We start from the raw sequence: 12,825 nt of genomic DNA, 5'->3' as shown, positions 1-12,825 counted from the left end.
TCCTAATTGTTAGATTACACTAAGAGCTTAGAACATCTGAGTTCTAAGAGCCTGATACAAAGCCCATTGAAATCAATGAGAACCTTTCCATTGACTTCAATGAGCTTTAGATTAGAACCTATGGCAGCATCTGTCATATGCCTTGAAAAAAATCACTTCTCTCCTTAGTTTTCTCATCTGTAAAACATAATATTTTCAGATGTGTTGTGAGGATTAATTAATGTTTCTGCGGTGATTTGAAGAGGCAAAGCACAGCTTAAATATTTGAATATGAGCATTCTGCTTTATACATATTTAACGTATTTTTATTAAAACAAACAAGTATCTGAAATAAGATTCCACACCTTCATTAGAAAAGCATTTATCTTTACCAACTGGAATTAATAAGTAATGCATGCATCACAGAACAGACACTTACAAAGAATAATAGAATTAAAAAAATTAGATAGTGTCATCCGTTGCAAGCTTCTCTACTTAAAGATTTCAAGCAAAGATATGGGAGGGATATGTCAATTAAATGTGCAAGTATTTTTTAAAAAAGTAATTGTAAGGTTAGGTACTATATGCGTCAAAAATCAATGCTAATAGAAGCATTCATTATTTAAGTCAATGCTGGAAAAAATTACCTGTCATCTACCCAAGTTCTGATAATCTAAGGTCTTATCTGGAAATTGAAGAGAACTTGTATGTATAATTTTTTAGCCAGAGAGTGGGCCCTATTCATTACAGAATTACTCAGCAATGAAGACAGTGGATCTCATAACTAGAAATATAACTACCGGGGCAAAAGAACCTGCTTGTATATCACTCTTTTCAGATACTTAGGTACCACTATGATGGGTTTAGTATATGGGACCTAGGTAAGTAGATTAGACAGACATGCAAATGTCTTTGCTGTAATGCATAAGAGTGAAAGTGTGTGGGTCAGATGGCGAAAAAATGCATTAGGGCTCCCAACCTATTAATCTATAACCTTTATCCAATGGGAGCTGAAAGTTTATCCATTTTCTCTTATGGTACCAGTGATGGACTCATAAGTAGCAGCGGCTCAGCCCTTAAACTAAGTGAAAATTTTCAAGGGTTGCTGTTACTGCAGAGAGCAAAAATGAGGCAACCTAGTATCACAGGTAGGCTGAAAAATACCAGCACCACTATGCCCCACAAAGCCACATGCAGGGAAAGTTAGACATTGCACCTGCAAAAAGCCTCTCCACAGACAACCCAGGCTCCTCCTTTTCTAGTTACAGATCTGCGTAAATTATTGTCCCATTGACAACAAATGCAGTGGGACTGCATTTGTTGGAATACTAGGCAGTAGAATTACCCCTTCCTCACTGTAAAATTACTAGATTAGGCCCACTATCCCTTTAAGTGATCATTTAATTATCCTCTGTGGGAAACAAGCTGGGTATATTTCACACTCTTACTCCTCCTACACACTAACATTTTTCTTTCTTTCTTAATTTTTTCCCCTCACTACTTACAGGGGTGCCATGAACTAGAAAAAGTCACACTCCTGAGTCCCTTTTAAGTCCTGTTGTCACAAACACCAAATACAACTAAAGAAAAGATATTAGAGAAAAATCTCTCTCTTTTTAGTTTGTTTACTTTGTGCATTTGACAGCACTTTAGATATGGAAAAAAGTGAAGCTTACTGTACATAATCAGTCAGGTTCCTATAAATGTTCATGGAGATCTTTAATTTAGCCACTGGGAGATAAGCTACTTAAAAAAAAAAAATCAACACTGGACAAATTATTATCCAAGTGCAGATAATAATTTGTAACTTACTCTTTTTAAAAACTGAGTAGCTTTTCGGGTGTATCCCTTTAATATTATTTCTATCTCCTTTCTATCCATTTTCTTATTTTAGTTGTTGTGTCTTTCCTCTTCGTTGGATTCTCCAGCAACACTTCCATATGGTTGTACCTCCCTATCAGTATGACAGTTTAAAGTTTTTCTCCATAAATATTCTTCAGCTGCACCTATACTAGAAAATCTAGCACCCATTTTTCAGCAACAGTGCATTTGCAACAATGTTTGCATCTGAGCCCCATCTCTACCTGTGTGTTTACACCATTGCTAACACTAATACTGCTGCACCATTGCTAGAAAATGGCCAATATTTTCTAACAGAAACAGCCCTTGTTTAATATGTCTTTTTAACTATCTATAGTTTAGAGCACCATAGAAATACTTACTCAGTAAACAGCTACACCACCAATCTAAAAAAGTCTATCACTGGTATCTCCAATTTTGTTTAGAGATAACACAAAGAAAAAATTTTTCAAGAGAACCACTTGATCAGTTGTGTAATCTGTTATGGTGTATGCAGTCCTGAGTGGAGATTTAATCTAAATCAACGGTATTTCTAAGTAAAAGAACTCTGATGTCCTGTTCTATAGTTTCTCTTAATTATTTGAGCCAGATGGCCAAGATTTACAATAAACTTCAGCCTACTTTTATTTGTTCCTTGGACTAAAAGCACTGGTTCTTCACAACTCCTGATTGGATGTCTCTCTGGACAGGACTGTACTTCATGGAATCTTTCTACTGCACTTCATCTCACTTACTTTGAAATATTCATTTTTAGGAGAAATAAGAGCCCCCTAGTTAATTTCACTGCATAGTTGGCCATTCTTTTCTGCTCAGCGACCAGCTCCCATCTGTCACTTTGTCTTTAACAAAGAATTCAAGTCTCTCCAGCTCTTAATATAGCCACTGCATTATTGCATTTACAGACTTTTCTTTCTCTCAGACTTCATGTAGTTCACACCACATTTGCTCTTATGATCAGCAGATCTGCTCTTGAAGTACTACAACAAGCTACTACTACAATCACTCTCTTTCTTTTGTAATCACCATGTTGTGCAGCCATTGATTCCTCAGTCCCTACCTCCACACGATACACACGCCTCCATCCTAATTATAAGCAGCATAAAAAAAGACGAAGGGTAAATAAAGTAAGACAAAAAATAAAGTCACCCATTCAATCAGCAATCCCTCTGCTCTCTCCACACACAACAGGTGAAGCCCAATTAAACTCAACAAGTGTTTGCTCATTAAGAGGAAAACAAACATTCACAATGTAGTCAAACAATTCCTTTTTTTCTTACAAGCTCTTGGGACTTTTAAAAGCACCCTTCTAGATAAAGTGATTAAATGAAGCTGACTTAAAATGAAAGATATAACATTAACAGCAAATTAAATGTAAATGAACATTTCATAACAAATATATTTATTACACTATAGTCTCCCAAAGAGATGACAGATCCATCAGCACTTCATTTGCTTGATTCATTAAAAAAAATTAGACTGTACATAGCAGTTGAACATCTACTACAGAGAATGCCAATAACCCACACTTCTCAGAATTTAAACAAAATGACCCAGCATCTTCAATCTCTAGTTTCTCTCTCATAGATGTTAATATTAAAGTCAGTGACCCAAGCTACTGGGAATCAGATTATTTTCCTTTGTAAGGAATCACTCTCCTAAAGTGCACATTATGTTTAAAATTGCTTATAAATATTTTATTACTTTAGAACATAGTTTTTTTTGTTTTTGTTGGGGGGGGTGGTAAAATCAGCTTTTTTAAAACAATGTGAATAGAAAACTTGGTGTTTCGGTTTTTATTTCAACACTCACTTTTCTATTGCTAGCCCTAAAAATATGGTGTCAATTCATGAGTAAAAACAAAAGTGAAAATGACCAGCTGTGGTCAATTTGAGTAAAACGGCAAAATTAAACTGCCTAAAAGTTAACTAGTTTTAAAACTTTCAAATTTATTACACATGGTGTTATTAGTAACAAAGATACTTCAAGAAAACAACAGTGACCTACAATATCAAAAGCTAGGCATTTTTCTGTGCCTAGCCTGCAAATGATACCTTTAGGGGCCTAATTTTCAGGAACTGCTGAGAACCCAACCTCTGAAAAGAAGTGACAAGTGAGGAGGTGGGAACTGGGACTAAAAAGCCCACTGGTCGCTTTTCAAAATGTACCACTAGAGTTGTAGAGGAACACTAGAAGAAACACACTCTTAATCAGATATTTTTGCCTGAGCATTCTTTTGAGATTAATCTTGACATCTAAAAGGAAATCAGAGGTAACTACAAACTGCAGGCCGACTTTGCATTTTCCTCCCTAGTGCGGATATCTCAGTTCCACCAGTAGAGGTCCCTCCTTGGCCACCTTTGCGGCATTCTTTTGCTGCACTTGAAACTTTGAAGTACTGAACTCAGATCCATATCTTCCCGAAAACTAGGGCAGAAATCAAAAAGCCGAAAGTATTTGCATGCACCTTCCTGGCGTCCCCACGATTAACAGTCCCACTGCAGCACAGGCTGCTGGAGGATTTGCGCAACAACAGAGCGACGCGATTCTTAGTAAATAAACACGGGCAAAACCTACCCCGCGCAATTAAAGCGCCAGAGACTCAGCACTGGGCGGGGGCAGGCAGAAGGGAGCGCTCCTCGCTCAGCTGCCTGCCCGGCAGCAATGCCCACGCCGAGGGCGAGCGCAGGAGCGAGCGCGCAGTTGTGCGGGCAGGAACTGGGCGCAAAGCGCTCCTGAGGAAGTTGCATAACGAGAGAGGGACACTGCTTGTGCACCGGGCCCCTGTGATTCCCCACCCCCACCCCCACCCCCGTAAGGCAGACGGGGCCGGGATCCGGGAAGGGGAGGTTGTCTTCCCTCACTCAACCCAAGTCAGAGGGAAACTTACCTTCTCCTCCTCCATCCCCACCCCCGGGGAGGAGGGCGAGTGCTCTCCGGCGGACTCGGGAGATTTGCGAGTGAACCCTCCTCGCTCGTGCTCAGCCAATCTCCAGAGTCCCCTGGAAGAGAAATTACCCTCCTTCCTAAGGGGAAGGTAAAGGCAGAGCTGCGGGAGGACTCTCGCTCTCCCAGGAGCCAGCTACTCTCCGCATCCCCAGCCTCCCGCCTTGGGGAGGCGCAGCCAGCCCCTCGCGAAAACTTTTCTCTCACGCTCTCGGGCGCGTCCGCTCCCACGATGGGAGGGGGGAAGGAACGGGGGGGGGGGAGAGAGGAACTCGAATCCGCCCCTTGTACGTCTGCTCCCCCCGCCGCCTAGCAAAACTTGTGTCCCCCGGCCCACTCTGTGTCCCACATTCATTCCCGTCCTGAGGAGGGGCCGGGCGGACGTTTCGTGCGAGCGCCTTCCACCCCCACCCCAACTTTCTGCATCATCACCCATTAGAGCAAGTGGCTGGTAGATATCCTGTTATTGTGCACACAGGCTGCAGGAAGCGGGGGGAGGGAGGAGAATACTCCCCCCCAAATCTATATTGTAAGCAACAACCCACAACTTGTGGAACTGCTGCCCCCCCAAACTAGACACACATTTCTACACGTGTGTCAGCACGCGCGCGCGCGCACACACACAAGCCGCCCTTCAGAAGCCCCCCAGCACAACCCTACAGTCCCTAGAGTGACAGGAGCCAAGCCCCCCATGAATCGCAGACAGCCCCCTCGGAGAGCCAGGAGCCACCCCACTCCCCACGTCTACAGCAGAGAGAGAAGCTCCGCACACGCCACCGACAGGAACCAAACACGCTCCAGCCAGACTGCCCCCCACCCCCACCCCTTTCTTAAAAAATTGCCAGGAGCTTTTCTTTTTTTGTACGTGTGTGTGTGTGCAAACTTTCCCCAAAATGGCGGAAATTGGGAGATGATATTTTAAATATCCCTCACACACACAAAGTGCAGAAGCAGAAGAAAATGCAAACTCTCTCTGCCGTGCGCTGAACAGGCCTTTGCACAAGGGACACGCTGCACGTTCAACCGGTATATCCCGGCAGCCGCCACCGCTCGCCGCTTCAAGACGCGAAAATCGGGGTGTGAAAAAGCCTCTGTCTTCTGCCCACTGCCCCCTGGAGCCCTTACGCCCCTCTTCCCTTTGGGGTGTCGGGAACCTGCCCAAATGAACCTCGCACGCACACACTCATGCACCCCCCCTCCAAATCCTAGCCGCTGCACCCACGTTACATTGTTCCTAGCGACACAGCAGTGCCCCATAAGTGTCATTAAATGGAGCCAACTGACAAGCTCATTGGTGGGGCAGGTCTGCAAAATGTTTCTCTCCTTCCTCCTCCCTCGAATCCCCCCCCCCCCCCACTGTCCACATTTCCCAGCAGCTCCCTCCTCTCTCTAGTCCACCCTTCGTGTGTTTGGAAAGAAAAATAAATAAATACAAGGCACCTCTCGCGCTCTCTTTTGTTCCTCTTTCACACTCACACACTTCTTATTTAGGGAGATACCCAGTGACCCACCCGCTCTCCAGCCACTTGAGAGTCACTTGCCCACTTTCCCCTGCATTAAGTTCCATCCTTGCTGCCAGAGGTGGGGTTGGAGAAGCCCCCTACTCCTCCCCCCATACACACACCCTTCTCCGCTTCCCCAGATATGTTTCGTAAGGAAGGGAGAGGAGGTGCGTCTCCCTTTATCTCTCGCGCTCTCTCTAACTTTCATCTTCACCTAAGGGGGAAATTAAAAACCATCACCAGCCGTTTGCATTGCACCGCCCTAACGGGGTCACAGATTAGATCAGAACCAACCGCTTCTTACCCCCCCAATCTCTCTTTCTCCGTCTCTCGAGTAGTCCTGACAAATATGGTCCAGGGCTGCGGGCACAAGTGAGCATGCGCTCGTGGAGTCAGGGCTGGGGAAAGGGGAAACTGCCGCTGCCGCTGCCGCCGGGGTGTCTCATTCTTCCTCCCCTCGCTGTAGCTGCCGCTGCGCCTGAGCCTCCGGGAAGCAGCAGCGGCAGCAGCAGTAATCAGTGTTACCAAAAATACAGCCACAAACAACAGCTACTGCTTAGGTGCATCATCTCCACTGATTTAATGCCGACGTTGAAGGAATAATAAGGAGAAAAATGCAGCAGTCGTTTGCTATTTTTAGGTTTGGGGTTCCTTTAAATATTACTTTTCTTTATAGGGGGAGGATCTTATAGTAATAAGTCCCATCAGGTACTGTTAAATCTGTGCAGTCAGTACCAAGAGTCTGGGAAACGTTTTAAATATAGGAATATACCCATATATAGAGAAAAAAGCACACAAAAACAACTATAGAACTAGGTGAAACTTATGATGAGTACATGACAATAATTACGATCCTGATTTTGCAAGCTGCTCTAGCAAAGCAGACCTTTGCACCGGATAGTGAAGCTTCATATAGGTATTGGGGGGTCCTCCCTTATCCAGCTCAGTGCAGTATCAGTGTCTAATTTTGTGTTACATAAAAATATTGTTCATGCAATGCTAAAATCTTCAATAATAAAGGGACACAGCTTGAAATCAAATTAGTGTATAAGTTTAAAAAGTAATTTCAGATATCACAGTTGCTTGATCCTCCCTGTCAATTTCTGTAAGTTCACTATCACAATATCCTATTTTTACCAATAACTCTCCTTTATTGCAGTACAAAAAGTCCACAAAGAAAACTGACAATTGAAGGCCCCTAATCTGCTACTGCAGATCGCTGCATCCAAGTGGAGTCCCAGTGTGGAAAAACCCACTGAATTCAGTGTAGCAGCACATGGGCACAAGGCCTAATTACCTACACAGGGAAAATGAAATTGACTGTACATAGAGTGCTCTCAAATGTACAAAGTAAATAAACTGAAAAAAGAGAACAATAATTGTAGTTATAGTATCATAGGGGGTCTAACAATAAGTGTCAGAGGAGTAGCCATGTTAGTCTGGATCTATAAAAGTGGCAGAGTTCTGTGGCACCTTATAGACTAACAAACATTGGAGCATGAGCTTTCGTGGGTGAATACCCACTTTGTTGGATGCATAAGTAGAATTTTTTCAGACAGAAGAATTACTTTTCCCTTTAAGTTTGAAAAATAAGTAATGAAAAGTGAATTTTCAGCTTTCAATATTTTATCTGTTATTCTTGTATATATAACATATATAACTCTTCAGACTTAGCATCTTGTGTTTCCTTTTGCTCATCCTGCCAATGATCCATACTCAAAATTTCAATTGTTCTGTATTTGGAAATGCAAATGAAGTCAATGGCTGCATCAGGCCCAAGTGATCACAATTCATAATGAACAGGAATTAATATTTCAAGTGGATGACAAACTATCAGCACTAAATATCAATAACAACAAATTAACACATGACAACAAGTGCTTATCCATGAAGGTCAAGGATAACTAGCTAAAAGGACTACACAGAAAACAAATAAAAAATAATAAATGGCCACTTTTATTATAAATAGTGTTTGTTATGTATGTATTGCAATAGACACCTGGAGGCCCAATCAAGATTGAGACTCCATTGTGTTTGGCATTATACATTCATAACATTACACAGTCCTTGCCAGGAGAAGGAGATCTTACAGTCTTAGGCCCCATTCAGCAAGATATGTGTTTTAAGAATATACTAACTTGAGGCTACTCAAGTGCTTTAAATTATGCACATGCTTAAGTACCTTGCTGAATAAGAGCCTTACTAAGGCTCTGTCCTGCAATGACTTATACATTTGTTTAACTTTACTAGCATGGGTGGATCCATTGATGGTAGTAAAGTCAAGCCCCGACGCATTTGCAGAATTGGGGCCTTAGTGTTGCCCATCACAACTGTGTCATGGCTAACATTTCTTATAGCTGTTTAGGTCAGATACACTGTATAGGCATCAATTCCATTCACTAAACATGAAATAAGGAACAAATTACAGAAAATGTATGACCTTAATTATATAACTGACATACTTTAAAACCATAGATTTAAACTATTACAGAGCACAGATCCAAAAGATACTAAAGAAAGGGAATATTTTTTACCTTAACACAGTGAAGAATGAAGAGATTAAATTTATGCAGAAAATGATTTTCACAAATACTGAGTACCAATAACTAAGTCTAAGATTCTGTCATGGTAATTTTTAGTAAACATCATAGACCTGTCATGATGTTTACTAAAAGTAACCCTGACAAAATGGGGAGTGGCGGGGGGGTCCAGCACCCACCTGCTGGTGCTCACAGCAGATGGGAGCTCTGGGCCCCTGCTGCCCGTGGAGGCTTGGAGTTCCAGGACTGGCGACTGGGAGCTGCCAGGCCCCTGCCCCAGGTTGGAACTCTGGGGGACACCCCACTGTTACCTGGAGCTCTGGGAACCACCTGCCACTGCACAGCTGGGGGCTCCAGAGGCTCCCACCTCCTGTGGTGGCTCAGAACTCCTGGGGCCGCCTGTGGTAGCTCAGACCTGTGGGGGGGCATGCTGTGGCTCAGAGCTCCAGTATCTTGGAGCTCCAGGCAGGTGCCTGGGAGCTGCTGGGCCCCCAACTGCCCACGGGGACTGAGAGGGGTTGGGGGGGCACCACAGCTGAGAGCTCCAGGTTTGGCAGCTTGAAGCTGCGGGGCCTCCACAGCTGAGAGCTCTGGCATCCCTGCTGGCTGACAGCTCCAGCCCTGCAACCCGAGGGCTGAAGCAGAAAATGTCACAGAGGTTTCTGGAAATCACAGATTCCGTGACCACCGTAACGTAATCATAATCTTACCCATAACTCCAGCTGAAGCCATTGGGCCCAGTGTTACTAAGATGCATGTAGGCAAATAGGTATCAAATAATTACATTTTTCTCTAATAGTATTAAATTAACTGCGTCCTACAGAAAATATCACCTTTTAAAAGTGATAGAATTCTATACTATTTAACCAGTGTGTAGGTCATTCCACCTGAACCGATAATTTCTGTCTATCACTTTGGTTTTCCCTTCTATGTCATATCACAGTGGTGCATTTCTTACTAAGTTGTGTAAGGAATATGCCCGATAAGGTACTCAACATATTTTATTTATGTTTGAAATATTTTGCATCTTTTTTCTTTGACGATTGCAAACAGAAAACTTCAGTAACGTTTCTAAGAATTTCTGTTTTATTTTAATCTAACTCACTAGTATAAAATATAGATTTCACTAGTTTTAAAAAGTGTGTTGATTCATGCTTAAACATTTCTCAAAATATTAATATTGGCAAGTTTGAAAGCTATGCATATGATTATTTTTGAATATAATGAAACAAACAACTACACTCAGGTCCAAATTCTGCCTTCATATACAAGCCTAGCTCCTTTTTAATTCAATGGAAGCCAGGAGAATGCACCCACAGACAGAATTTGGTCATAAAGATCAAACAGATGCAAATTTGAAGTTAGAACTGAAACCAAGTATTTAAACTTGGGTCTGAATGTTGCATCACAGAAAATACCTTGCCTCAGCAGTTTTTAGTAGATGTCTGTTTGATCAGAGAAAAAGAATCTGAGATTAACAAAGTTTCTTCTTCTATTTTTTTAATCTCTTCTTCCATCTTTCCCCCATTCCTATTCGGGTAATCCAACAAATTTACGGTAACAAAATAATGGGTTAGTTATAGACAGTGAGTAAAAATATATTAATTATTTAAATGTGTTCTTTTAACATTACCATTTCATATAACCCAAGTACTCCACTTGTACTCAGAATACCGAGAATGCTGAACGCTGATTTCCTGAATACCTGCATGGTGGTTAGAGTGATTTTTGGGAGTATTGTTATTGACAGTTTTTGGAATAGCTAAATTTAGTTTCCCTGCAAATATTTTTGATTCTAGTTGAATAGGTGTTTGTGTTGATGCTGTTGCCAAATACTAATTAGTTTTCTAAAGAGTACCTGCATGAACATCTACTTACAAAGCTTACAACAGAAGGAGGGATAGCTCAGTGGTTTGATCATTGGCCTGCTAAATCCAGGGTTGAGCGTTCAATCCTTGAGGGGGCCATTTAGGGGTCTAGTGTAAAAATCTGTCTGGGGATTAGTCCTGCTTTGAGCAGGGGGTTAGACTAGATGACCTCCTAAGGTCTCTTCCAACTCTGATATTTAAAATCCCAAAGCTTAGTTTAAATACCATCCAAGATGATAAAAGAAGTCTGTATTACCAATTCAGGCTAGATATCAGAATTATGTCATTATATAATGAGATGGGAGCTGTGCAAATATCTAAAGATAAATCAAAGAAAAAGACCTAAATTTTCAAAAATGACTTAGGGATTTTGGATGCCTCCATTTTTAGACACCCAACTGGAAATGTGTTAAAGAAGACCTGATTTTCAGAAAGTGCTGAGCACCAGCCCTCTGAATATCAGGGCCCTTTATGGTCACTCAGGTATAGCTGCCAAATTCTGTGCAGTTCCATATGTGATTTTCTCAGCAGTGATTGTAGCTGATCTCCCCATATGGTACCCTCCTGCCACTCTCACTAGCCCAGGGGTGATGGGAAAAAGAACCTAGTAGGAGGCATTATGGACTCTCACTGGCAAAAACTGTCATACATAGAGATGCACAGAACTCCCAGCACACCTAAGGGAGATGTCCTTCACTCCACCAAGGCAGACCTGTAGCCAGGCAAAGAAAAGTGGGGAGGGTTTGGGAAGGCAACAAATTATGCCTGGTAGGGTATGGAGAATTCCAGAATACCTCTTCCCCTTCAAGAAGTTATTGCCTCTGCCCTGCTTCACAAAAATTCAAATTCTGCTCTTTCCCTCAAAAAAAGCAATTAATGTTCCCACTAGCTTTCTGTGAAACCCTGCTGCTGCTATGTTTGTTTCTACTAGGCACTAGGGGCCCCTTGACTTGGGGCAGATGAGGACCATAGGCTCACTCACTGCAGGCAGGATGAGCAACAGTGACCATGGGAGGAGGTGGTACCCCAGGGAAGGGAGGTGGTGCTGCAGGGGGTGAGGCAACTGAGGTGAGCTGTCAGGGTAGCCCTGCTCTGACAAGGGAAGTGATGAGCTGCTATTGCCATGGGGGTGCCTCCAAGGACAGTAAGAAGACATTTGGAAGGAGGCAGCAAGGCTCAGTCCCATCCCGAGAGAATAGACTGAGGTGTTGTGAGTAAGGGATTCACCACCCAGTCAGGCTGAGGAAGGAGTCATCTCTCCAAACTGACTCAAAACAGGTAAGGAAGAACTGAGTGCTGGGGCCTGTCTAGATAGTCAGACCCCTAAGAAAGCCTCTTCCCAGTGGTCAGGAGTCCCCCTTGCCCATACTTGCCCTGCTAAGGAGAGGCTTTCACAGGTCCCAGCCTATGAAGGTCAGGCCTAGAACTCAACTGGCCCAGTGTGGGAGCTTGCTGAGCAGAAGGCGCTAGGACCATTCTCATTCTGTTGGGCAGTGCTCCCTTAGCCCAATAGAATTCCCTGGCCCCATGAGAATTAATATGGGGCTAGGCTAGCCAGTCACCCCCAGGAGCCTGAAGGGAGGGTATTAAGGCAACTAGGTTGTTTTCCTCACCACTAACCTAAAGGGTGAGGCTGGGAGCTTGGACAAATGGAGTGGGTATCAGGAGAGCCTGGATTAGTGTGGGGATCTGAGGGGATCAGGCAGAGTCAAGTGAGGGATGGTATAGAAAAAGTGTGTGGGAGGAGAGTTGGTAACCCAGAGAAAGGTGAGATCTAAGGGAGCCCAGGAGGATTATAGGACTTGGATTAGGCAGTATTGGGAGGTAGGTCTGGAAAATGGAGGGTTTGGGGAGCCTGGAGCAAGGAATAGTTAGGGAGTAGTGGAGGGCAAGCCTACTGCATTGGAATGGGGGTGGGGGAAAGAGGAGAAGGCACAAAAAACTGCCTGAGGGGTGGCGGGAGTGTATATTGGGAGAGTCGGGAGCAGGGTGAATTGCAGACTTCAAAAGTAGGCTTTGGGAGGCTGGGTTCAAAGAAGGCTGTAGTGATCAGCAGCTGGCTCAGGGGATGAGGGGAGAGCCCTCACTGGGCTCTCCATCAATGCTCCCTCCCCTCTTGCTCTTTTCACTGGT

General features: G+C 43.4%; 1 protein-coding gene across 4 annotated transcripts in view; it reads right to left on the bottom strand.

The window, feature by feature from the left end:
* L3MBTL3 (L3MBTL histone methyl-lysine binding protein 3) overlaps positions 1-6,687 on the bottom strand; it is a 172,660-nt gene extending 165,973 nt beyond the window's left edge. Inside the window, exons 1-2 of one of the 4 annotated variants that reach the window (XR_012655534.1) lie at positions 6,589-6,687; positions 4,727-4,838 (exon numbers count right to left, since the gene is read on the bottom strand). Coding sequence is in view for 1 of the 4 variants with exons in the window: in XM_075063942.1 (XP_074920043.1) it covers positions 4,727-4,838; positions 6,589-6,664 (188 nt within the window). In the remaining 3 variants the exon portion in view is untranslated. Of the gene's footprint in view, positions 1-3,890; positions 3,912-4,726; positions 4,839-6,588 lie in introns of those variants that run through there. The other 3 variants (XM_075063942.1, XM_075063943.1, XM_075063944.1) reach the window with 3 other exon arrangements.
* Positions 6,688-12,825: the final 6,138 nt, after the last annotated feature.

The sequence above is a fragment of the Chelonoidis abingdonii genome, chromosome 3 (genome assembly GCF_003597395.2).
Source record: "Chelonoidis abingdonii isolate Lonesome George chromosome 3, CheloAbing_2.0, whole genome shotgun sequence".
Lineage (NCBI taxonomy): Eukaryota > Metazoa > Chordata > Testudines > Testudinidae > Chelonoidis > Chelonoidis abingdonii.
Note: the sequence above shows the minus strand (reverse complement) of the source record. Positions and strands in the feature narration are given on the sequence as shown.